We start from the raw sequence: 27,685 nt of genomic DNA, 5'->3' as shown, positions 1-27,685 counted from the left end.
GCTCCCAGAATTCCTGAGCCAGCATGGCTCAGCTTGGAAACTCTCCCTTTTCCCTCAGCATGGCTGGCTCAGGAATTCTGGGAGTTGAAGTCCACGAGTCATAAAAGAGCCAAGGTTGCCTACCCCTGGGCTAGATTGAGGAATAGGTTTGGCAGGAAGAGAGAATGAAAGCCGACCAGTGGTTGATACTTCACTCCTTTTATGCTCTTGTGATGAGAAGCCGACGTTCATATTTAAGTGATTTCCACCCTTTGCCTTTGTAATCTCATTGCAAAAATTAAAGAGGAATGGCTTGGGGTTTTGCTGTGCCAGCATCTGTTTTGTTTAGAGCTGCTGTTCTGGCTTACAAAGATCCAGGTGACGGATAATTGGCAGCAAAAAGCAAGTTGCTTTCCCTGTCACCTGGTGGTCTTGTAGATCTTTGCCGCCCAGACAACCACAGTGCCAGGCAGCTGTTTATTTTCCTTCGTTCCCCTTATTGTTTTGTGAACTTCCTGACGCCCAAATTCAACTCACTGTAGACTTATTTGTGCGATATAACAACAGAGCGATGAATGTAAACACATGAAGGATGTGGGCTGCAACTTATGCAGTACACAAAGTACAGTGATTGAGAGCAGACAGTTATGTAACATACTGGGTGGATGCAGAAGAGACTTGTCCAGATTCCAAGGACCTCACAATGCCTCAGGCTTGCCAATTAGCAGGAACATTGTGTATATATTTTCCCCCTTTCCTTGTAAAATCTGTGCTGCAAATGTTGCGGAGTTTTTGAGGAGCACAGGAGCTTGAAAGGGTTCCTGTTGAACCCCCTTGTTCCCCACCCAAACCAGGCTGAGTAAACAACCTGCATAATATTAAGTACAGTGCTGCTGCAAGTTTGCCTCAATTGAAATTCCTTTTAGATTTAAATTTGCTTGCCGTTTTCTCTGTCCTGGTTGAGGTGGTATGGATCGCCCCAGACAAGAACCTTTCTGCTAATTAAATTATTGAGCCAAATTTAAGAGCTTGAAAAGATTTGAGCTGTGGTTTAAAACATACTTTTCACAAACCTGCAGATTTTTCTCTCCCAGTTTCTTCCTGCCAACTGCTCAGCTTCACCATACCTGGCTGCTTAATGGAATTCATCCTGATTGAAGCCATCTTCTTAGCCAACTGTTTGGTTGGCCTCTTGCAGCCTTCCCCAGCAAAACCATTCCAGATGCTCCGACTATAATTCCATCAACTCTTTGGCTATGTTCAAATGAGATAATGGTAGTCCAACACGTTGGGGAATTCTGTCCTACTTCTTTTCCAGCTCCTAGGTTAGTTTGTTCCTTTATGAGAAAAGTCTGTCCAACGACAGACAGAAACAGTTACCGGTAATAAGAAAGTCACTAAGTCAACGATCAAGAAGATCCTCAGTAAAATCTTCTGTGACAAGATGGTATCTGGGTTAGATTAGTCCTAGAGATTAATCCTGCTAGGTATCCCCTGCTTTGTTTGGAAATGCTTTTTGAGAAAGACATAGCAGTCCATCTCAAAACTGCAAAATGTAATCTTCTCAGAGACGTTTTATAATGAGCCCGTTACAGATGAGCACATAAAATAATATTTTCAGTGGGCAGTATTATAGCACAGGATTGCTATAGTTAAGCATCACTTTAAAATATTCTAGATATTTTTCTGGACACTTATGTAAAGTATCAAAATACATGCTTTTTCAGTTTAGATGTATTGATAGCCTAGTTTATATAGTTCTGTATACCTTCCATGATAATTTTGAAGGAAAAAAAATGAGTATCACTAATCACCATGGAAAAACAGTGATAGAAAACCCCTGATCAGAAACATTGCAAAAATACAAAACTGTGATTATGTTTCCATTATTAATCCTGCTAGATACAGCATTTGGGGATGTGTACTACTTTTACCGAATAAGAGTGGTTAAAAAATAAAATACATGACCAGAAGAAATGACACCACTGCAAAGGATCTTATGAATGTCCAGTTAGTTGTTATTGACATTAAAAGTATACATCTTAGAGACTGTAGAGTAGTACTGTTAAGGATTCTGGTGCAGACAGAAGACAGTGGGATATGGACACAGCAAAGTGCAATGTAATGTGGAAAGTTTATTTGTGAAATTTATTTGCTCCCTACCTCGCCATAGGGCTACTTTAGGCAACTTACAACAGTAAAAGCAAAGAAATGAAAAGAGTGTAATCTGAACAAAAAATAAAAGAACAGAGCAATAAAACAAGCCGTGAAAAAGAACACAACAGTACATCAATGTGATAAAAGAAAGATGGACAGGTGGAGTCTGCCATCAATCCAACAGTCACCTCCAGTATGGTATTCCACCATTGGGTCTCTCTTGTGGCAGGATAAGAGGGTGGGGCTAAATCTTGGCAGGTAAGATGTTCCAAAGGGCAGGTGCTGCAGCAGAGATGGCTCTTCTTCTGGATCCCAGTAGTCGAAATTCTTTGACCAGCAAGGATCCAAAGTAGGCCCTCTCTGCCGGCACGAGTTATAATTCTACTTATGGCTGACAGTGGAAGAAGGGTGATTAATTTGTGTTTGGAGCTGTCTACCAGAATCACCTTCAATATTTGTCTATGAAAAATGTTCTCTGCCTTGCCTTTCACGTGATAAGGAGAACACTGCTGGCACCACACTGATTAGGTAAACAGGGCATATTTCAAAACGGAGTATGAATGTCAAGTGTCAATAGATTAAGAATTTAACCCAGGTGGGGGCCAGGTAAAATGTTTTGCTTGCCCAGATACAATGTTGGACTGAAGAAAAATCGTAAACAGTGTTGCTCTTCACACAAATATTTTGTGGACATGGGACAAGTAGAATTTGGCAAGCACGACTCAATAGGTTAATTTTTTATTAAACCATCCAATGCCAAAGGAATTTTTAAATAACACAGAGGAGAATCCTTTGATAAAATCGTTTCTTGTTTATGAAGAAAAATGCTGGCTAGATCACAGCCAAGTAAGTATCCAACTAAAAATTCACAAGCTGGACATGATTTCAGTAACGTTCTTCACCACATGTTCTTTTGCAAGTGGTGTTATCCAGACTCATGCTGTCTCCTATCCAGGGGTAATAGACAGTACAATAATATTGAATAGTAGCCACTGGTGCTCTTATTCTCCATGGATTTGTTGAATCCTGTCAGAAAGCCCACCAGGTAGAAGGCTTATCACTATGGCAATACATATGATAGCATATATCAGGTATGTTTCTCTGAGGCCACACTGAAAAGCTTATTTACTTGTTACGCAATTTAAACCGCACCCTTCAACTCTGGCAAGGACTCAATGAAAATGTCTCCTTCCAATATCTTTACTATGAGGTAGTTGAAGGATGCAAAAGAGAAAAAACAGCAGTGGAAAATGATGATCTGTTGCTGGTCCCTCAATACATAGCAGTCATTACTCTGTTTCTGTTGTTATGAAGAAGCTTGAATCTTGTTTCTTGTTTTGCATTTTGTATATTTACTGTTTTAAAAGTAGCCCACCTTGGGACTCCATCAGAAAGGTAGTGTGTCAATTACGTAAGACATTACTAATATGCGGCCCAGGTTTCTTTCTTGCTGGAAACAAACAGGTTATTTTGAAATTAAACTTGCTAAGATATTTAAATTTAGTAGCTGGAGCAGTGGGTTGTGCAGTGAGCCAGAAAACATAGTTGTGGTTGATTGATTGACTGCTGGCTCCTGCCTGTGATTGGTTGCTGTGGGTGTGGAGGAGGGGGAGTTTTCCCCCCCCCACCTTTTTTCTTCCATGTGTCCTGTATTATCTGTGATTTACCTGATGCTGCTGCTGTTTGCCTGACTGTCTTGTTTGGTGTATATTTAAATGTAAAATATATTTATATAAAAACTACAAGTTTGTGTCTCTGACTTCAACCTTGGTGGAGCAGTGGGCTAATGCCTCCTTAAGTAACACCAGCTGCCTGCAATTAGTGCAGGTTCACATCCCACCAGGCTCAAGGTTGACTCAGCCTTCCATCCTTCCGAGGTAGGTAAAATGAGGACCCAGATTGTTGGGGGCAATTAAGCTGACTTTGTAATAATGCCGCTTGGGGTGTGTGTTGAAAGCCCTAATAAGCAGGCATATACATAGAATGAAGGCTACTGCTAAGCTTGTAAGCCGCCCTGAGTCTTCGGAGAAGGGCGGGATATAAATGGGATTAAAATAAAATAAAATAAAATTTGGAGACCAGTTGTGCAATTCCCTGACAAAACATCTTTCAGAAGGATGCGTTTTAGACCGAGAGAAATGGTATAAGAGAAAAACAGTACTGACTTGAGACATCTTGTTGCATGAAGCAGCTCCGGTGCCCATTTATAAAACATTACATAACAAAAGACAGCTGGACTAACCATTGAATCTTCTGAGAACTTGGCAATGACCCAACAGGTTGTACTGATTCCAAGGAAAAGAGGCCACCTAAGGCCTCTCAACATTGGTAACCTAAGTTGACTGCCTCACTCTTCCTGGGCCTAAAGATAGGGCAAATCTCATACATAAGTTTTCCCTCCTTGTCATTTACTTGAAATCTCCGCTCAAATCAGTTTCTTCACCTGTAAATTCCAACTTGGAGACAGATGTTGTCTCTCCTTATGAACTTTTTGCATAAAATGGGGAAAAAATGAATTCATCAGCAATGGTTTTGACAATTAGGTATGATAGAGTATAGAAAAAAGAAAGTAATGATGTAACTTCAAAGGAGGAGCAAAATCTACAGTTGTACTTATAACGGCTTTAAAGAACATCAGAAGCCACTTTATTTTTTTTCCCCTTTTCTACTTTTTCATCTACATTCTTTTCTTTTTGCATTATAACTTTCTCTTATAGTTCTTCCTTTCTCTTTAGAAAACAGTGTTCATTTGCTTGATATTTTTTTTCTCCTACTGTTTCTCTTTCACTAAGCTTTCACAAGTAGAATGTGACTCCCTGACACATCTCCTGCTTATTTTATTTATTTAATTTGTATGTCAACCCATCTCAAATAAGTGAGTCTGGGATCAGTAGTTGTCAAATGTGGAATTCCAGACTTTCTCTGTCATCCTCATTCAGTTCTTATGTAATTGAGGTATGCAGTCGATATTCCCCACAGAAAATCTAATGAAAACAGCTTTCAGAAATCTTTTTATTTATTTTTATAGCCCAGTTATAGGAAAATAGCCCTATCACACTATTTCTTTTGCCTGGTTGGGAATTATTGTGTCATGCTCAAAATAATATGGTAATAAAATTTATTGAAACTAGGCAGTTGCCTAGTTTCAATAAAAATAATACTTTGCACTTTTATTTGTAGGAGTTGCATTCAATTCTAAATGATTGGAAGGAATGTTCAAAAGTAAATCTTTATACTTACTATTTGGATTAGTTTTCCTGACAACAAAGGTAGCCGCTTTTGCAAACAAGCTACCACAGTGATCATAATCTGTCAGTAATGTAGGAAGACATCGTTATCTTGGGCTTACTTGACAACCTTATCTGTGTGCTATCAAAAAGTCTCACAGATTTTAGAAGGTAGAGATTTAGCAGCTGGAATTTAAAAACGTAATTTTAAAGAAGTCTCCTCAAATTAGTTCTGGATATTATATAAAGATTATATGATATTATATACATATCACATTTTGTGTATATCATAGATGTTCCTTCTAGTGTCACATGTTCTAAAACAGCCTATAGTAACTTTGGTGTTTATACATAATTATGTATGTATGTAGCAGATTTTTACAATCTGACCTACTGAAGGGCTTTCCTTTTGCATAAAACATGAAATTACATTTGTATATTTATATATGCGGCTGTGTGAGAGCAACAATTTCTGTTCCTAAGCCACAGTTCAGTATCACTTTAGATCAGGGCTCTCCAACCATGGCAACTGTAAGATTTGTGGACTTCATCCAGCATATCTGGCTGAGGTATTCTGGGAGTTGAAGTCTACCAATCTTAGACTTGGCAAGGTTGGAAACCCCTGCATTAGATGATAGACTTTGTAGCACATTGCAGTATGAGAGTACATGGTGTTTTTTCATGGCCAAAGGTGTCAGATTAACTCTTTGGCATTTGTGTTTAAAAGCTGTAAGTGACAGGTGAAGAGAAAGACCTTTTGTTGCACTGAAGCTGGCAAGCCACTATCAGTTGACAAGATCAGGAACTATCTGAGGCAGCTTCCTCTCTTCTCATGTGTATATGGATGTCTCTTTCTTCATCATGTGTATATGGATGTCTCTTTCTTCATCAATGAAAGAAATATGTCTTCTATGAAAGCAATTCTGAGAACCTGGTGTGAAGATAACAGAAGTCGTGCCTCTTTGAGCAATTTTTCTAGCTTCTTGATGGGCATTTCTTGGTCTCTATAAGCCAGGTCTCCATCACAGTTGAGATTTACCTCTTTTTTAATCTTAGGGATTGAGTATATTGATACAAAAAGAGGCAGCATTCAAGACATCCTTTACTTTTTAATAACTGGTGGGTAACCAGTTCAGCTACTGACAGAAGCGTGTTATTGCACTTGGGGTGAAAAGGGAAAATTTCAAAGAGTTCAGAATTAGCTCTAGTATTAAGTTTAGATGTAACATTGGTTTGTATATATTGGCTGTACTTGTGTAAGTTTCTTGGCCCATCCTGATGCTATGCTTATCAACTGAGATATAATTGAATGGTGAAAATTAGCATCTTAGCTCAGTTTTAGTAATTTGTTTCATAAGTAACATAAATTAATTGTCCATACTAAAGATCATTGTGTCCCTGTTCAGCCACTGGTTTTTATTTACCCATCTTTAGAATATCTTGTGTTTATCATCCTGCTTACTTAAAACAAACCTATGTCTGCTGGACAAAGCTGGATATGAATTTCACTAGAAAATATTAGCAAGAATTCAGAACATGTTAAAATTCAGTATGTTTAAAATAATAAAATTGTCACTGGTAATTTCTTGTTCTCTTGGCATGGTATGGTTACATGTTTCACAATATAGTATTCACTTAGGCTTTCCTTTAGTGATGTTGCCTTGATTTGTAGGCAGGTAGGTTAGCCCACTATCGTAAATAATAAAGATAATAAACCCTTTTTTATGCTTCACAGAAAGGTTGTTTATTGAATAGTGCATTCGGAAGGATGGCATATGACTCTCTTATCTGCAAAGCTGAGTCAGCAAAGGATGGCAAGGAAAGGGGACTGTCCAAGTCTCAAATATAATCTTAATTTAATTTAATTTAATTTATTAATATTTCTATACCGCCCTTCTCCCGGAGGACTCAATCTTGCCCTACAGTTTAAAGACATGATCTTTAGATATGAACTTAAAGGCTTCCTAAAACATCTGCTTCCATCATTAGATCAGGGAGAAATTATGACATGTTACCTTGACTATTTGTAGTAACATTTCATGGGCTTGACAATAGCTAATGAGTCTGTATGAGGCAGAAGAATTGAAAATGGTTCCAAATAAATTTTTTACCTCATGATTTTTCCTATGTGGCTTTGATTAGCTGTGGGGGGGGGGGAAAATAACTTGCTGATCAAATAAGATGGGCTTAGCTACGTTGATTTTGATTTATGTTCCTTTCTTTTAAAGCCATTACTTCATATATTATTGATGGGTTTTAAAGGTGTGTGTTTACATTTTGTGCAAAATATGTGAGACTGGCCAGCATTTCTTCTATATAAACTTAGGTCTGTCTCAGAGGTTTAGGATAGATGCCAATTTCTTTGCTGGAAACAATGGGGAAATCATTACTCCCAGAAAGTCATAATTCTCATATACAGTATGTTCTGTAATCATGGTTGTTTCAATACAAATCTGTAATTTTAAAAAAATGGTTCTGCTACTCATTTTACCAAAGGTAAAGAATTAAATGATATCTTGAACATCTAAAATCATTCCAGTGCATATGCACTATCATTTGGAACCTAGTTGCTTGATTCTCAGTAAAACTGTATCTTAAATATATCATTTAGCATTTAAGTGAACTTTTGAACCACTTTTTCTTAATGCTTTTCAGAAATTACACCTAACGTTTAACCTCTTTTTTATACATACAGTGCTCATGTGTCACACGTTAACAACATCCCTGCTACTGGAGAGTAAGTAATTCTTTCTCCTTTTTCATTCTGTTCTTTAGTTCTTGTTTTTCCTAATTAAATATCTGGAGATTTGTGTGTGCATGTGGCAAATATACCACATCCTTGATAGCAGTAGTGGTAGACATAACAGAAGATAAGACTATTGATTGTGTAGCTTGAGTTGTTTCAATTTAAACCTTTTTGTGTACAGCCACCTAATGAAGGAAAGGTATCTGTTAATGACTGCCAAACAGATTCTTGAACAGGGTGCTACAACAATTTTCCTAAAAAATGCTAGATCAGGTGGATGTTGTAATTAAGTGTGGTATTGTCAACGATGCTAACATGGAATGTTATTGCTTGACAAGAGATGAAGAAGTAGCTATTTCTTATGTTGTGTATTGCTTTAAGACTTGTGTATTGTTTTCGTTTAAAATTGGTGGGAGGGAAGAGTAGGAATGCACTTTGAAGGCCATTTGTCTCTCTAAAGAAGATAAAACTTTGGCGGTAACGGAATGGAAGCTGATTCTTTAAATTAATTGGAGAATATGATTAATGACAAAATTAGAAAGGTGGAGAATTGTGTTTTAATATATTGTGCAAGGGGCGGAGACTTCAGATTCCAGCTTCCTTCGAGCAAGCATTTGCTGGTGTATTAGGCTAATAAAGGACTTTTAAGGTAAACAATGCCTCAGAGTCACTTGAAAAGCCCATACCTCGGAGTCACCCACGCACTCGTTACCTCCCGTATAGATTACTGCAATGCTCTCTACATGGGGCTGCCCTTAAAGACCACCTGGAGGCTTCAGCTGGTGCAGAATGCGGCTGCACGGGTAGTGATGGGAGCACCCTGATACTCCCATATTACACCCCTCCTGCGTGAGCTGCATTGGTTACCGGTTGCCCTCCTGGTGAGATTTAAGATGCTGGTACTTACCTTTAAAGCCCTACATGGCTTAGGACCGGGATACTTGCAGGACCATCTGCTGCCAGGAACGAATTCCCATCGCCCAGTACGCTCACACAGAGAAGGCCTCCTCAGGGTACCGTCGGCTAGACAATGTCAGTTGGCGACCCCCAGGGGGAGGGCCTTCTCTGTGGGAGCGCCAGCCCTGTGGAACCAGCTCCCCCATGAGCTTCGGATGGCCCAAGATCTCCAGTCCTTTCGCCGTGGCCTCAAAACACTCCTTTTCCACCTGGCTGACCTGGACTGACAGGGATTTTAATTATGTTTTTAATTTTTAACTCTAATTTTTAATTTATTTTAATTTTAATTTTAATTTATTGTACAGAGGCCTTTAATTTTAATTTTATCTTAACTTCTGTATTTATTATATGTTATTGTTGTTAGCCGCCCTGAGTCCTTCGGGAGATAGGGCGGCATATAAGTCCCAATAATAAATAAAATAAATAAATAATAAATAATATAGACCTCAACTTATACCATTCATTTAGTGACCGCTCAGAATTACAACAGCACTGGAAAAAGTGATTTAGGATCATTTTTCACACTTACGATTGTTGTGACACCCCCATGGTCATGTGATCAGAATTTGGATGGTTGGCAACTGGTATGTATTTATGATGGTGGCAGTATCCCAGGGTCATGTGATCATCTCTTGCATCCATCTGACAACAGAGTCAATGGGGAAGCCAGATTCACTTCACAACCATGTTATTAACTTAACAACTGCAGTGGTTCACTTAATAATTGTGTTGAGAAAGGTCATAAAGTGAGGCAGAACTCATGTAACAGCTGTCTTGCTTAGGAAATTTTGGGCTCAATTGTGGTCATAACTTGAGGACTACCTGTGCCCAGTTTGGCAGGGACTTGACTTCTTAAGGAAGAGTGTATTTTAAGATTACTTCAAGCCAATTTGACCTGATTTTCTTTCAAGCCAATTAACAGATTTTGTTCCATATTTATTGTACACTCAAGATTTCTTCCACTCAAGTAAGGCCCAGTCCCAGGTTGCTTAGGTTCAGAAAGATTGCACGTCAGTGTTCAAACTGCTTTCAACTGCATCACTTAAAAGAACCAACTCTCCTCCCAAAAGACCAAAAACAATATTCTTTTTTTCCCCCTGGACTTCCCCCCCCCCCCCTTTAAGTACTCAAAAACTCAAGGAACCCCTTTTATCCTTAGAAACAAAAACAGAGACACTGTCCCCACCTTCCAAAAACCCTCAACAAAAGACTTCTCTCTTTTATACTTGTTGGTCTGATACAGTATTTTTTTAAAAAAGCAAATGCTACAAGATTTTTTTTTATCAGTAGAGGGAGCTACATATTTAAAAAAAAGACATGGTAGGTAAAGAAGGCAAAGGTAGATTATTTTGATGAAGGCAGAGGATTACAGTAGCGACTATCAAAATAGCATTATTAAAGAAAATAAGTGAGCCACAGAAATTTCCTATATAAAGCACCGAAACGCTGCATGATTCCTTGAACTGAAGATTGGATTCAAAAGAGCCAGACTTTGATCTCCACTTAGCCATGCATTTCTCTGGATGAACTTGAGACAGTGTCTTTTTTTCCAACTAATCCTACACAAATAAACATGGGACTCTGAAAGGGAGCCCTGTTCTGTCCCTCACAGAAAAAATGGCTACAAATACGTTTATTGATCAGGTCTGCGCACTCTTCAGAAGTGATCCATATCATGGATCTCACCCAACTGTTCACTCAAAGAAAGAGGACAGGTCTAATAAAAAAAAAACTGGTCAGTGGAACATTAGTATCTCAGGTGTCTGAAAAACTTACTTTATTGCGTAGATTCTTTTGTCAAGGACACAGCAAAACAAAAGACATTATAAACAGCATCCAGTTTTGAATTGGGGACATATCCCTATGGAACAGATTTCATATCTAGATATTTTTTTTCTCCTTTATGTTTTGATTAATTGTGGGGTTGTTTTTTTCCCGTCCTCTTTTTTTCATCTAATTTTTTTTAATTAAACATAGTTATCCTACCTGTGTTAATTAATCTAAGTAGAAAATGTTAGAAAACCTATTTGGATAAATGACCCTTTTAATCTCTTAACATTAAGTTAAGAGATATAAAAATACAAAAATATTTTTTTAATGGGACAAATGACTTAACAAATCTAACCTAGCAAAATAATAAATTCCCCAGGAAAATAAATGCTGCTGCTTTATAGAATCCTTTCATTGAAGCTAGGACAACCCTTAAAGCAGAAGTCTCTTTCTTTCCGTTTTAATGCAGAAGCCTGAAAAACGTCGGTCTCTTTTAATGAATAGTAGAACTTAATATAGAACGAGTCATATTTGAAACACTTCTTGGAAATCATTTTTGAGGCAAACACTTATAAATGTATAAAAATACTGAATGGTTCACATTGGGAATTCATTATCATTTTTTAAAAAAATATAAATCAAAACTTGTGTATGTGTGTGTAATTTATGTTGGTTTGACAGATTCTTAGAAAAGACTATCCGGACAGCTGTTGAACAACATCTTTTTGATGTTCATGGCTCTAGTGGTCAAAGTTCTGAAGACTCTGAATCTGGAACCTCATTAACATCTTCTGGTGTATCTACCGGGCAGCGCAGACGACACCATAAAGAACAAGATGAAGGCCGAAAGACCAGAGATAGGTATGCTTTTTTCTTCTCTGTTCTTCTTCTTCTTCTGTGAGACAGTTTTAGAGCTCTCTCATAGCAATTGTCAGATAATTGCAAAAAGCTGGTTTCCACCACCACCACCCCAGGTTGTCCAGAAGCCTGATGCATTCCAGAGCTAATATTCTATGTCAGGGGTAGGCAACCTTGGCTCTTTTACGACTCATGGACTTCAGCTCCCAGAATTCCTGAGCCAGCTGGCTCAGGAATTCTGGGAGTTGAAGTCCATGAGTCGTAAAAGAGCCAAGGTTGCCTACCCCTGTTCTATGTATTCAAATTATTATCATAATTAGCTGAGTTTTTCTGAAGCTCTCCAGTGCAGGATACTGTTGGCAAACATTTGTCGGATGTGAATTCCTAGTTTTATTGTTAAGATAAAATTGCCTAATTATTTCAGAACATGTTGGTCCAACAAAAATCTATCCTAGCTTAGTGATTCAAGTCACATCACTAGAGAAATAAATGAGGATGCATAAAGGAAGAATATATGTTTGCCAAGCAGAGCCCATATTCATGTTGTTATGTGCTTTCTTAAAATCCTCCAAGAGTGTTTAAAAGTTATACATACATTCATGTTTGGAGATACAAAGCCCATGCACTTCCCTTACAAGGAAAGCACAATTATGCAAAGCACAGAAAAGGAGTAAAAAAACTAGAAAGCTCCCAAAAATTAAATGTGTGAGTTAAAAAAAGAAAAGGGCAGAGAGCTAAAATAACGCCAATTAACTACATTTCTGTATGTTTTACCTTCGCCAAGTACAATTTGCAAACCAACTCATTTCTAGGAGGATTGAACAATTCATCTTGAAACAGTAGCATTCTAGCAGCAGAATAAGACTTTTGACAGTCTTATTCTTTTATCCTTCAAAATCTTTTGCAAATCTGAGCCCAGAACAAGCTGAACCTCGCATCACAGTGATATGCTAAGATTGGAAAGAGATACCTAGTTTTACATGCCAGAGGTATGCAGAAGATTCTTTGATCCTACCTAACAGTATCATTACATGGCATAGATTTATGAAACACATAATAAAAATAGGCTGTGAGATTTTCATAAATGGATCCTTGATAAACCTTCTTTACTTCCATCAACAGCATTGTAAGATTGCATTAAACCATGATTTTAGCATCATATAAGATGACTTTTTAACCCATGAAAATCTTCTCAAAAGTCAGGGGTCGTCTTATATGCTGGTGCTGAAACTTTAGGGACAGGGCTGGCTGGAAAACCTGGAGTGGATCTTCCATTTAGTCTGCGCAGGGAAAGCGGGACCAATTGGAGTAGAAGCTGCAGTCTGTGATTTTTTACAGGCTGGGGTCTGGGCGTCTTTCCTTCTAAAGTTGAAGAGCAGCTGTAGGCAGGTGGGGAATGCAAGAGCAACTAGAAAGGCAGGTGTAGCCAGAGCAGCTGCTTAGCTCTAAGGACACATTTGACTCAGGAACTGGGCAGGCTGGCTGGAAAACCTGGAGCGGATCTCCCATTTGGTCTTTTTTATTTTTAATCCCATTTATATCCCGCCCTTCTCCGAAGACTCAGGGCGGCTTACAATTTAAAGCACAAATCAATGTGCTTAGCAATAGCCTTCATCCTATGTATATGCCTGCGTATTAGAGCTTTCACACACACACACCCACAAGCAGCATTTTTATGTGCTTTCGAACTGCTGGGTTGGCAAAAGCTGGGAGAGTAACAGGCGCTCACTCTGCTACGCGGCACTCAGGATTTGACCCGCCAAACTGCCGACCTTCTGATCGACAAGCTCAGTGTCCTAACCCACTGAGCCACTGTGTCCCTTATATACATATACACATACACATAAACATACACATACACATACATACATACATACATATATATATACACACACACATACACACACACACATATACATATACATACACATAAACACACACGCACATGTGTGTGCGTGCGTGCGTGTGTGTGTGTTTGATGAAAATTTTACCAAATATTCTGATTTCCCTGTCAGATTTGTCTAGAGTCTAGACCTACCTAACCAGAAATTAATGTTGATTAGAATGCCTTTTATTAGACTGAACTCATTTTCTTTTAAGTACTTGACAGTAGGACTGTATGGAAAATCTTACATCCAGCCATGTCTTCTCATTACTATATTTCCTCTTGGAAGTCATATTTTTCACTCTCATTTGTATGTCAACCTTTTCCTATGGAATTCCAGGTAGTATCCCATCCAGCATTGTTCAGTCTGCTTCAGTTCAATTCCATTGCTGCATCATTTGGCTTTATGCTAGGCTAGATAGGGGATAGGTAATTAAGCTTCTATGATACTCCTCCCCCAGTGAACTTTAATGTTTAAACTTTTTAACCAATAAATAAAAACCTTATACATCATAGAACAAAATGCTAGGCTCTAACCGCATATCAACTTTTGGTATATGCCAGTGTTTCTGAACCTTGGCCACTTTAAGATGGGTGAACTTCAACTCCCAGAATTCCCCAATCACCAAGGCTTAATCCTAAAGCTGCGAAGTTGGAAAACATTGCATTATGCCCATCACTAGGTTTCCGGGTGCTACACCGGCCTCGGGCTCATGGTAGGGGCGGGGGAGTGGCAGTAGTTATCAGGGAGACCCTATGTCCGCGGGAGACCACCGTTCCCCAGATAGTCGGGTGTGAGTCTCTCTTTTTGAGATGTGGTCCTGGGGCGCAGTTGGGCTTGTTGCTGGTGTACCTTTCGCCTAATCGTGCAGCGGCAGCCCTGCCTGAGCTACTCAATGTCCTCTCGGGGTTGGTGATTGAGTTCCCCAAACTTATAGTTTTGGGTGACTTCAATCTACCATCCCTAGGAGGATCATCTGAGTTAGCTCGGGAGTTCATGGCTTCCATGACGGCCATGGACCTGACGCAAGTAATTCTTGGACCGACTCATGAGGGAGGCCACACCCTTGACTTGGTTTTCTTATCTGGACGGTGGTTTGATGATCTTGGTGGGGGCTCTCCAACTGTTATGCCCCTGTCATGGACCGATCATCACCTCCTGTAGCTGGCCTTCCGTTTTGCCACCTCCCGCCGTGGGTGTACGGCGCCAACTAGATGGTACCGCCCCAGGCGCTTAATGGATCCTGATAGGTTCCAGGCAGCGCTGGGGTCCCCACCTGCCTCCGCTGCTCACAACTCGGCGGATGCCTTAGTGGAAGCCTGGGAAAGGGCGGCCACGGAGGCACTTGACCGAGTTGTACCCTTGCGGCCCCTGACCCGGTACAGATCCCAGCGAGCCCCATGGTACTCCGCGGAGCTCCGGGAGATGAAGCGTCGGAGACGGGGCCTAGAGAGCCGCTGGAGGTCCAGCCGATCCGAATCTGACCAGTTGCGACTAAGAACCCACATTAGGTCTTATCTCGCAGCGATGAGAACGGCGAGGTCTAATTACTTCACCCTCATCGCGTCCGCAGATAATCGCCCGGCCGCCCTGTTTAGAGTGACCCGCTCCCTCCTCAATCAGGAGGTGAGGGAGGAACCCTTGCAGGGTCGTGCTGAGGAATTTGGTCAATATCTGTTGGATAAAATCACTCGGATTCGGACCGGTCTGGACTCCAACTGGGCAGAGTCTGACGATCAGGACACGGGCGGTCTTGTCAATGTTATCTGGGAGGAGTTTGATTCTGTGACCCCTGAGAAAGTGGACAGGATTATGGGGAGGTTGAGCTCCACCACATGTTTATTGGACCCGTGCCCTTCCTGGCTGGTTTATGCAGCTCGGGAGGGGACACGAGGCTGGTTCCAGGCGGTTATATCTGCTTCTTTGAGTGAGGGTAATTTCCCCGCCGCCTTGAAGGAGGCGGTGGTGAGACCTCTCCTCAAGAAGCCTGCCTTGGACCCAGCTGTGTTAAATAACTTTCATCCGGTCTCCAACCTTCGCTTTCTTGCGAAGGTTGTTGAGAGTGTGGTGGCGCATCAGCTCCCTCTGGTCCTGGATGAAGCGGATTATCTAGACCCGTGCCAATCGGGTTTCAGGCCCGGGTACAGCACGGAGACGGCATTGGTCGCTCTGGTGAATGATCTCTGGAGGGCTCGGGACAGGGGATATTCCTCTGTCCTAGTCCTATTAGACCTCTCGGCGGCTTTCGATACCATCGACCATGGTATCCTGCTGCGGTGTCTCAGGGGATTGGGAGTGGGAGGCACAGTTCTTCGGTGGTTCTCCTCCTATCTCCTGGGACGTTCGCAGTCGGTGTTGGCAGGAGGGCAGAGGTCGACCCCAAGGTCTCTCGTTTGTGGAGTTCCTCAGGGGTCGGTCCTCTCGCCTCTCCTGTTCAACATCTACATGAAACCGCTGGGTGAGATCATTCGTGGTTTTGGAGTTGGGTATCATCAGTACGCTGATGATACCCAGCTTTTCATTTTGACCCCAAACCACCCCAGTGATGCCCTCGACGTGATGTCCCATTGCCTGGAGGCGGTTCGGGTCTGGATGGGGAGGAACAGACTTCAGCTCAACCCTGACAAGACTGAGTGGCTGTGCATTCCGGCATCCCGGGATATTCAGAATATTCCACCTCTCTCTATGGGGGGTGAGCTTTTACCCCCCGTAGATAGGGCTCGCAACTTGGGAGTCCTCCTAGATTCGTGGCTCACTCTGGAAGATCATATAGTAGCTGTGACTAGAGGGGCTTTCGCCCAGGTTCGCCTGGTGCGCCAGTTGCGGCCCTATCTAGACCGGGATGCCCTGTGTACGGTCACTCATGCGCTCGTGACCTCTCGTCTGGACTACTGCAATGCTCTCTACATGGGGCTTCCCTTGAAGACCACTCGGAGGCTTCAGCTGGTACAGAATGCAGCCGCGAGAGTTGTCTTGGGAGTTTCCCAGTACTCCCATGTTACACCTTTGCTCCGCGAGCTGCATTGGTTACCAGTTGTCTTCCGGGTGAGATTCAAGGTTTTGGTAATGGTTTTTAAGGCCCTACATGGCATGGGTCCGGAGTACCTCGGGGACCACCTGCTGCCGGCGTCAACTTCCCTCCGCCCTGTGCGTTCCCACAGAGAGGGCCTCCTCAGGGTGCCTCCGGTCAGAGAATGTCGGCTGGTGGCCCCCAGGGGGAGGGCCTTCTCTGTGGGCGCTCCAGCTTTATGGAATCAGCTGCCGGTCGAGCTCCGGACGGCACCTGACCTTCGCTCCTTCCGACGCGGTCTGAAGACCCATCTATTTGAACAAGCCGGCCTGGCCTGATGGGGATATGTTGGGGTTTTAATGGGGATTTTTATATTGTATATTGTTATTGACTGTTTTAGCTGGGCTACTATTTAATTCTTTTTTAATTTTTGTATCTTGTATTTTTTATGTATGCCCTGTTAACCGCCCTGAGTCCTTCGGGAGAAGGGCGGTATACAAATACAATAAAACCTAAACCTAAACTTGGTGACTAGATGATCTGGCGGAGAATAGTCTTGACAGTTTGATATTTGTGAACAGGCACATTTCAGCCATGATAGGAATTTTGTGAAAGTTCAGAATTCCAGATCTGTCCATTGGACCCCTTGTTCCACACTAGAGATAGACTCAGCAGATTCTTTGAAGAAAATGCCAGGCGATATTAGGCTATAAATATCTGAGGAAGTGTAAATATCTTTCTAGAACTTGCAAAATTAAAATAATTGCTTGGGTTGCCTTTATGAGTAACTAGAAATGATCTGGAACTCTTCCATCTTTTCTCCCTCTTCCTATATAGGGAGGTCATCAATAAAGAAAATATTCCTTCTGGCTTCAGTAGCATTGAAGAGTGTATGTTAAATGCTCAAGAAGTGGAAAAATGCCACGAGAACAGTTCTGGTTACATTGGTGAAAGAAGTAAACCAAAACGTCAGAAATCCAGCACCAAATTATCTGAGCTTAACGACAACCAAGAGAGTTCTTTGGTAAGCAAAATTATGAAAGTCAAGCTTTCAAATGTCATATTGTGACTTAGTATGACCCATGGACAGCCAGTCTAAATTTCAAGTGTTCTTGATGATTATTCTTGCCGAATAGCTCTGTAACATTTCCTCAACTATTTGAGGAAATGGCCCCAGAGCCTGAAGTTTGCAAGTAACAACTGCATTCAGTGGGCAAGTCAGGAGTAAGCTTAAATAATAAAGAATTTGCCCACTGTGTTATTCAGTAACCCAGAATTTTCTGTCAAAAATTAGGACAGTCATCGACAGTTTCTTCACAGCAAAAGATGAGTCTCTACAGTGATATACATTTATGCATTTATTTTTGAGATATTTGTACTTTGTTTCATATGCAAGACTCTACATGCATATAACAGGAGAGAAAAAAGGAAAACCATGAAAATTATAAAACTCCTAGACCTTGGTTTAATAACTATAATCATAATAGTAAAACAGGTGGGTCACCTGCGATCTTACTATGGGCAAAGATCCACTGAAATAAGATCTTCAGGTCCAAAACAAAAGAGTGGGTAGGGGTAAATATATACTTCTATGCACAGAAATTTTCCAAATGTGGGACAATTACAGGGTGCGCCACCTAGCTCGTAGTCTCTGAAGCTCATATTGGAGTAGGATTCTCAACAGGCCCTCTCTAGATATTTGCAATAGATGGCCAGGATACTCCTTGGCAAAGTGGTCCTTGATATACCTTGGTGCCATACATTATAAGATGACAAGTAGCATTTTAGAGTGGGTCAGATGCTAACCATGGCAAAAATCACTGTCATTTCACCACGGCACACTGCAACCTGTCATAAATGTGATCTGGTTGCTAAGCACCTGAAACACCACCATGGAGGGGGGCTGACATCACTTTGAGGGGAGGTCATTAGTAGCTTTTTAAAAGTCCTGTTGTGATTCAACGTCAGCCTGTGGCACCGGCAGCTGAGTCTGATGATTCTGAGGAGGAGGAGTGGTTTGGAGAGCCTTTGGTGTCAGAGGGAGGCTCTGATGCACTGCAGGACTCTCAGCCTGGCCCCTCCCGTCATGTTCCTCATCAGACTCAGCCGTGTGAGCACGAGGTATTGGACATAGATGATACACAGCTGGATCTATTCAGGGACGCTAGGAGTAGGAGGCAATCCAGCAGAGCAGAACAGAGAAAGGCAATGAGGCAACTCGGTGAGAGGAGGAGAAGGCAATGAGAAGCCACGCCTTGGGACTGCTGATAAAAGGGGAAGGTGTGGGAGGTGCTGGTTGCTGAAGGCAACCGTTTGAAGATCTTCTGCTAGAGTCCTGGTCCGTTATTCCTGTTTAACTCTTGTTTGAACTTTTGGTTTAACTCTTGTTTGAACTTTTGATTTCTTTGTAAATAAATTTGGTTGGGTTTTTCCAGCCTGTTGATTATAAAAAGGGGTTGTCCCTGACATTCAAACAGGGCCGGTCGTAGGCTGGAACAGAACAAGTCTGTTGTAAGTTTGAACAGTCGGGTGATCAGTCATAAATGGAGGACTATGTATACTGGAATGAACCAGTGAAAACAGTGGCAGCACATACACATCATTGTTTGTTTTCAGCTTCATGCAGCGTGAAACCAGCTATTTTAGTTTCACATCATAGTTTTATTTATTTGCAGATATGTGTGTGCATGCATGCCTACAATTATAGATAGGCTGTCCATTTTCCCACAAAGGTGGTTTCCAATCTTAAAACAGCCAGGCAATAAAGTAATAATGAATCTATTCCAAGATAATTTTTTGTGTCAAAGCACTCAAATGGCCTTTGGAACAAATCGTTTTGAAGGCGGGGGGGGTGGGGGGGTGAAACGAGGTCTTACTTTTCCCAGAAGGAATAATGTTCCAAAGAAGATATTATGGCTGTGCACTGTACCTGAACTAGACTTGTGGCTTTGCTCAACATGTCAAGGATGAAACCAACCATTTTCATAGGAAACTCAAGCCTACCAATGCACACAGGTAGTCCTCGACTTACAACAGTTTGTTTAGTGACCGAAGTTACAATGGCACAGAAAAAAAATGACTTATGATCGTTTTTCACATGACCGTGCAGCATCTCCACGGTCATGTGATCAAAATTCAGACACTTGGCAACTGACTCATATTTATGACAGTTGCATGCCCCGGGGATCATGTGATCACCTTTTGTGACTTTCTGACAGGCAGTCAATGGGGAAGCCAGATTCACTTAACTGCGTTAGTAACTTTACAACTGCAGTGATTCACTTAGCAACTGTCTCACTTAGCAACAGATTTTGTGGGGCTCAATTGTAAGTCAAGGACCACCTGTGTTGGGGTTGAGCCCTTGGGAAAAAAACCTCTTCAGATAACGGAGGTACGTTAGAGAGGGCTGATAATATTGCACGTTTGGAATTTTTCTATGGATTTCCACTAATTCTAATTCCCCAGATTTTCCTAGGTTGTAGAAATCCCTTCCGTGGAACTATCATTCATGATCACCCATTGCACAGCAGTGTGATAATCCACCATCTCTGAGTCAGTAGACCTCTTGCTACTGTGTCCTTCGTAGTTCCTTTCTATTTCACTGCCTATATATATCATAAATAGCATTTCTCAGTATGGATGGAACAGAACTGTGGTGTGTTGGTGCACTGACAGTTGAAATCCCAATTACATTTAGAGGTTTTGAGAGGTAATACTTAAAATGATAATTCTTAACAATTGTCTTCATGTTTGACAGGCGATGGAAACTTTTGGTTCCTTGAGACATGTAGATGGAAGAGGACCAGATGAAATGGAGGTGTTTTCTGAAGAAAGGTGACTTGCTTAGAATTTATTCTACCTTAAAATTAAAGTTTTTTTTTAAACGTCAGTTAAGGTCTACACTAGAGAATCCAGTTATACTTTGAAACCAGTTTCGTTACATAGAGACAAAAAGCTAATTTTTGATTCTGCAAGCCTGTTTATGACCTCCTTTGAAAAGGCTGCTATTTTGCAGAAAAAGATTTTTTAATATTATAACGAATGCTTTCTTTTATGTATTCATATTGTATTTCATGTCTCTTAATAGTAGATTGATCTGGCTTTTCCATGCAATTCTCAAAGAAGGAATTATAAAACATGATTTGAAATTTTAAGTTTTATTTTCATCCACTTTTTAAAAAATGTTTTTTATGATTATAATAAAATGGTATGTTGCTTGTTGCTTCCTTTATGACATGCTCCTTAATATTTCTTTCTTGTTTTTTGTAGCAAAGACGGCAAAAATGAGGATGGTTTGTTAATGCACAATCAGGTTTGTGTCCATTTGTACCATTTGCAAAATAACGTATTACTTTCACTTCATTATTAATGTTGTTAACCTGCTTTTGTTACTATTTTATAACATTAATAATGAAAGAATGTGGAATCTAATTAGAGCTACCTTTGTTAGAAACATTTGGATCTCGTAGGCTTTGATTTTCAGATGCCAGATTAAAGTACCTTTGATTATTAACGTGCTTATCTATTGAGTTTATAGATTTCCAAGCACATGATTCTGAACTTTAATTTTGATACTAATTAAAATCAAAAGTAGGATATCTTTTATATATGTTTTCAATGAATTTTAATTCATCAAAATTAAATATCTGATTATTTTTGATGTTTTAAAAAATTTGAATTTATTTTAGTACGGTATTTATAAGAAGCTTCCTTGAAAAATATTCTAAGTACCATTTAAGAAGACCATTGATCTAGACGTGGTCATGAATCAGTGCAACTGAATCAGTTTAGCTGGTTGTACTTGGAAATCAGAGAAAAGATTTTTGAAGGGAATCTTAAGACCTTGGCCAAATCCCCTTTGAGTCCCCTGAAGTTCTAGTCATATTTCTACTCCAGCTGTAGAAGTAAAAAGTATACAGTTAAAATCCTGCTGGAAACGGGAGGCTAAAGTTTAAGAAAAGATTGCTCAGAGTCTCTTACTTGGTTCTTGGCAGAAAGAGATTGAAGTCAGAGAACTTCATCATTCATAAAGAGATTAAATTGTTCTGCAACTGTTACGCTAGGAAACTAGCACCCTGGTTTATTAGTAAGTTTTATACCTACTCAGGAAGGCCATGTTTGCTCCCAGCATCGTGAAAACAGCCTGTGTTTATTGCTTTGATCTGTTGAAATAACTGTTCCCTAACAAGCGCGGTGGCTTATGAAGTTAGACAGCTGGACTGACAATCAGCAGCCCGGCATTTGGGACCCATTGCGGCTATGGGGTGGAGTGAGGTCTCCTCCCACGCTCCAGTTTCCACCAGTCCACCAGTTCGAAAGCAGGCAACCATATGTAGAGTAATGCAGGGGGTCCTCAACCCCTGGGCTATGGCCTACGAGAGGGCTGCAGCCCATTCAGAACCAGGCCATGCAAGCACTGGGTGAGCGCACAGCTCCATTTGCATTAGCAGCAAGCACTTGGGCAAATGAAGCTGCACCTGCACACCTACCACTCGCGTGGAACCATCCCCTACCCCTCTCCGCCAGGTTGCCAAACCGGAAAGGTTGGGACCACTGGATTAATGGGTACTACTTTGGTGGGTAACTTCACAGAGGTGTGGAAGGAGCCCCCACCTGGGCGTCCCCCAGGCAACCACGGTGTTACCCGCAAATCCTTTCACTATGGTGCTTCCAACATGGAAGTATTAGCATTAATACTGTTCACTTATTTTTGACCTTTTCAATATAATTTTTCTCTAATCTTGTTGGATATTTTTCTCTTGCCTCAGTAATTTAGCTTGTGAATTGAAATTTACTCCTTCCCTTTGAGACTGCGAGGTTAAGAGAGGGCAGATCCATATGTAGAATGACAGTTTCCTGTCAATTCTGTTTTCCTTTTCTTTCATGAACATTCATTTCCGTATAGAAATTACCTTTAGCGTATTATTTTCTCAGAAGCAAAGAGAATCTGGATGACTAGAGACAGAGATGCTTCAACATCTTATTATCTTTTTTCAAGGAAGCTGTTCGTTTAATCTAAGACAGATGAAACAAGAAATAGTGCTGGAAATAACAAATCGGTTTGGCTGTGCCAACATAAAGATTCTCAGTATTTATCTTGCCAATTTGCATGGATGATTTTATTTTGCATAATTCATTTTACATCCACAAGCCTTGAGAGTGGGACAGGAATCTAACTGGTTATTTTTCCCTGTGGCGGCTGAAAATCTTTTTAAACATCTTCTCTGAACTTACCAGTTTTGGAGATTTTGTCTTTGCCTCTTAAAGTATTTGATGAAAACGTATATTTCAGCAAAGTTTTTTTAAAAAACAAAAATCTTGGAAAGGTGAAGTCTGTGGCTAAACTCACATTCTGTTGGTGGTGGTTATGTGGAATTATGGGTGCCTATAATACCCAGTAAAATACATAACTGTTGTTGTTAGCTGCGAAGTCGTGTCCGACCCATCGCGACCCTATGGACAATGTTCCTCCAGGCCTTCCTGTCCTACTATCTTCTGGAGTCCATTTAAGCTCACGCCTACTGCTTCAGTGACTCCATCCAGCCACCTCATTCTCTGTCGTCCCCTTCTTCTATTGCCCTCAATCTTTCCCAGCATTAGGCTCTTCTCTAGTGAGTCTTTCCTTCTCATTAGGTGGCCAAAGCATTTGAGTTTTAGCTTCAGGATCTGGCCTTCTAAAGAGCAGTCAGGGTTGATCTCCTCTAGGGCTGACCGGTTTGATCGCCTTGCAGTCCAAGGGACTCGCAGGAGTCTTCTCCGGCACCATAGTTTAAAGGCCTCAATTCTTTGGCGCTCAGCCTTTCTTATGGTCCAACTTTCACAGCCATACATTGTAACTGGGAAGACCATAGCCTTGACTATACGCACTTTTGTTGGCAGGGTGTCTCTGCTTTTTAGTCTGCTGTGTAGATTTGCCATGGCTTTCCTCCCCAGGAGCAAGCATCTTTTAATTTCAAAAATACATAACTAGGCAGTGTTAAATTGGAACCAATGTTTTGATCCAATGGGGCTGCAGGATGCCAGGATGGGTCTATAGAGCAAGTTGTACAGTAAGAGAAAGTTACTTGTGATCTGATGGTTTGTATTCTTCCCCTTCCAAAAATGTCCTCTCCGCAGGGCAGCCATGAAAATGAGTCCCTGTTGAATAGCTGTATTTGGAGGCTTAGGTCAAGATACTGTATATTTTTAGCAAGAATACAGCTCTACCTAATGTTTTTAATTCCATTGCCAAGTCTATTGTTAAATAAAGTCTTGCCCCCTTTGAGTTGAGTTTATCTCTGATAACTTCATGAGCACATCATGTAAATTTCTGGGCAACAGTAAATTGTTTCTTCTGGAATGCTTTAGTCCTTGGATTACTTGGCAATTTCTCACTGAATAACTATAAGCACCATAATCCTGCTTTTTTAAATCAGCCAAGGTTGACTGAGTGTTTACATAGGCATAAATAAATATGGTTTCTAGGGGATCTCTTGTCTCTCATGTTTGCAGAATGCTAGAGACATTAAATAAATGCTTTTATTGGAAAGGTTTCTTGGATCATTGATTCCTATGTCTAATCTTTGTGTTTTCTTGCAAGTTTTCATTGCCAGGAAAGATAAACAATCTGGAGTGGCCAAAGCATTTTTTTTTTAAAAATGCAGTCTCTCTCATGCATATAAATGGAGCTTTCAAACAGCCGCATGAGCTTTGCAAAAGATGTGGGTGCTTTAATGATTCAAAGTTAGATATTTTATTTGTCTCCCCACATGTTGTTAAGACAACTCTTTTGATTGCTTTGCCCAATAACATTTACCCTAGAATTGTGGGATTTGGATAATACGTCATCAAGAAATGTTAGAAGATACTTTCCAGATAGTTTTACTTATTTTGATAAGTGTTTTGATTTCAAAATAACAACTAATACAAATGAAACTTAAAAGAAAAAGAATTGTTGTTGTTGTTAGCTGCGAAGTCGTGTCCGACCCATCGCGACCCTATGGACAACATTCCTCCAGGCCTTCCTGTCTTCTACCATCTTCTGGAGTCCATTTAAGCTCACGCCTACTGCTTCAGTGACTCCATCCAGCCACCTCATTCTCTGTCGTCCCCTTCTTCTATTGCCCTCGATCTTTCCCAGCATTAGGCTCTTCTCCAGTGAGTCCTTCCTTCTCATTAGGTGGCCAAAGTATTTGAGTTTTAGCTTCAGGATCTGGCCTTCTAAAGAGCAGTCAGGATTGATCTCCTCTAGGACTGACCGGTTTGATCGCCTTGCAGTCCAAGGGACTCGCAGGAGTCTTCTCCAGCACCATAGTTCAAAGGCCTCAATTCTTTGGCGCTCAGCCTTTCTTATGGTCCAACTTTCACTGCCATACATTGCAACTGGGAAGACCATAGCCTTGACTATACGCACTTTTGTTGACAGGGTGATGTCTCTGCTTTTTAGTGTGCTGTCTAGATTTGCCATGGCTTTCCTCCCCAGGAGCAAGCGTCTTTTAATTTCTTGGCTACAGTCCCCATCTGCAGTGATCTTGGAGCCCAGGAAAACAAAATCTGTCACTACCTCCATTTCTTCCCCATCTATTTGCCAAGAATTGAGAGGGCCGGATGCCATGATCTTGGTTTTCTTAATGTTAAGTTTCAACCCAAGTTTTGCACTCTCCTTCTTCACCCGCAACAAGAGGCTCTTTAGTTCTTTTTCACTTTCTGCCATTAGACTTTCTAATGGCAGAAAGTGAAGAAAAAGAATAGTATGAAGCAATAAAAAGTGTAAGAAAAAAGAAAGAATATGTTAAAGAAAAAGAAAAGAACTATATAAAGAAATGAATTCTAACCGTCATTACAAATATGGAGAAATTTAATAACTGTTCATTGCTTAAGGTTACAAAAAAATGTCATCCCGTATCTCCTTAGTTATAAGCAAATCCATAAAACATAAACTTTTCAATCTTGGTGTCAGCATAAAGTCCATAAAGAGTTTTCAGAACGTAGATAAATGGCTTATTATAATATTGACCAATAAGCTACTTTATACTCATTCCTTTAACTTTTAACAGTCTTAATCTTTAGTTCATTCAAATAGTGTCATAGAATTTAATTTTTCTTCCATTCTTTTTAATCTCATTGGATAAAATTCTTTGAGGGTTTAACATGCCTCTTTTGTAGTTCCTGTAAAAAAAAACACCAAGTCATTTTCTTGATTTGTCTTGCATTTCATGCTTAATTTTTAAAACTTCAGCCAGATTCTTTCATATATCCAATAAAATGTCTATTCAAATAATTCTCTTGGCCTATCATGTTTAGTTCCATTTTTGGTATTTCTCAAAATCTTTTGGATGTAATCTATCCACGTAATCAGACACCATTACTGATACTGTTGATAATTTAACTACTAATTTCTGATTCCATTCTTCAAAGAATGGTTATGCTTGCTTAGGAACATACTGGAACATACCGTATTTTTCGGACCATAAGACGCACTTTTTTCCCCCCAAAGTGGGGGGGAAAACAAGGGTGCGTCTTATGGTCCGAAGGTGATCCGTATGGCCAGCCCCAACCTCCGCAAGTGAAAGCAAGGGAGATTGCAATTGGCTCCTGCAATCTCCCTGCGGCCCGGCTTTCTCTTGCAGAAGGCAGGCTGAAACGGAGCAAGGAATGCGAATCGCCCGATCTCGCGCTCCTGCGATCTCTGCTCGGTTTCAGCTTCTGTTTGCTACAAGAGAAAGCAGGCTGAAACAAAGCAAGGGAGATTCCCTCGCTCCGTTTCAGCCTGCTTTGTCTTGTAGCAAAGAGAAACTGAAACCGAGCAGAGGAGATCGGAGATCGGGCGATTTGCATTCCTTGCTCCGTTTCAGCCTGCCTTCTGCAAGAGAAAGCCGGGCCGCAGGGCTGCCTCCGTAGGTACTGCTCTAACGCGGAGAGGGAAGGACAAATAGGGAGGGAAGGAAGAAAGAAGGAAAGAAGGAAGGGACAATGGGAGAGGGAGGGAGGGAGAGGGAGAAAGAGAAAGAGAAAAATAGAGAGAGAAAGGGAGAGAGAGAGAAGGAGAAAGAAAGAGGGAGGGAAACAGGAAGAGGGAGAAAGAGAGGGAAAGAGAAAAATAGAGAGGGAGAGAGAGAAGGAGAAAGAAAGGGAGGGAAATAGAGGGAGAGAGAGAAAGAGGGAGAGAAAGAAAGGGAGAGAGAGACAAGGAGAAAGAAAGAGGGAGGGAAATAGAGGAAGAGGGAGAAATAGAGGGAAAGAGAAAAATAGGGAGAAGGAGAAAGAAAGGGAGGGAAACGGAGAGAGAGAAAGAGGGAGAAATAGAGGGAAAGAGAAAAATAGGGAAAGAAGGAAAGGGAAAGAGAGAAAGAAGGAGAGGAGAAAGAAAGAGGGAGGGGGAGAGAGGGAGAGAAAGAGAAGGAGAGAGAGAAATTAAATTAGTAACATGATTGTTAAGTGAATCTGGTTTCCCCACTAACTTTGCTTGTCAGAAGGTTGCAAAAGGCGATCACATGACCCTGGAACAATGTGACCATCATAAATATGAATCGATTGCCAAGCATCCGAATGTAAATCACATGACCCTGGGGATGCTGCAACGGTCATAAGTGTGAAAAATGGTCATAAGTCACTTTTTTCAGTGTCATAACTTTGAACGGTCACTAAGTGAATCATTGTAAGTCGAGGACTACCTGTACTTTATCATTTTTTTCCTTTTTGGGGGGGGGGGGTCAAGTTTTTGACACGTTGCTGGGTGACATTGCCTTGTCCTAAAAGTGGTACAATGGATGAAAAGGTTGAAAAGCCCTGTTTTAGTATACTGGTACTATTTGGTTCAGAATATTTTTTTTCTTGTTTTCCTGCTCTAAAAACTGGGTGCGTCTTATGGTCAGGTGCGTCTTATGGTCCGAAAAATACGGTACTTCATGCAATAGATAACTTTATTTAGCCTTGACAAATGAGTATAAACTTTCTTGCTTCTTTCTGTTTATTATACCTTAGGATGGAAGTGTAGGAAAAGGACAAACAGAACTTCTAAATATCTATAGTTTCATTTTTGTGTTAAGTTTCAAAATGTTTTTTATAATTTCAGTGACATTGGAATATCTTATTTTTTGTAAGTCGCCCATACTTT

General features: G+C 40.8%; 1 protein-coding gene across 2 annotated transcripts in view; it reads left to right on the top strand.

Annotated features, from left to right (window-relative positions):
- The window catches only part of FAM13A (family with sequence similarity 13 member A), a gene marked incomplete at its 5' end in the record, with an annotated part of 152,956 nt that overhangs the window by 89,872 nt on the left and 35,399 nt on the right, over positions 1-27,685 (top strand). For both annotated transcript variants that reach the window (XM_081332705.1, XM_081332704.1), the window contains 5 exons: positions 8,059-8,100; positions 11,518-11,697; positions 17,428-17,614; positions 20,348-20,424; positions 20,860-20,902. In XM_081332705.1, coding sequence (XP_081188831.1) covers positions 8,059-8,100; positions 11,518-11,697; positions 17,428-17,614; positions 20,348-20,424; positions 20,860-20,902 — 529 coding nt within the window. The remainder of the gene's footprint in view (positions 1-8,058; positions 8,101-11,517; positions 11,698-17,427; positions 17,615-20,347; positions 20,425-20,859; positions 20,903-27,685) is intronic.

Source organism: Vipera berus (genome assembly GCF_964194415.1).
Source record: "Vipera berus genome assembly, chromosome: 7".
Classification (NCBI taxonomy): Eukaryota; Metazoa; Chordata; class Lepidosauria; order Squamata; family Viperidae; genus Vipera; species Vipera berus.
The sequence above is the reverse complement of the archived record's forward strand: the minus strand, read 5'-3'. Positions and strand labels throughout refer to the sequence as shown.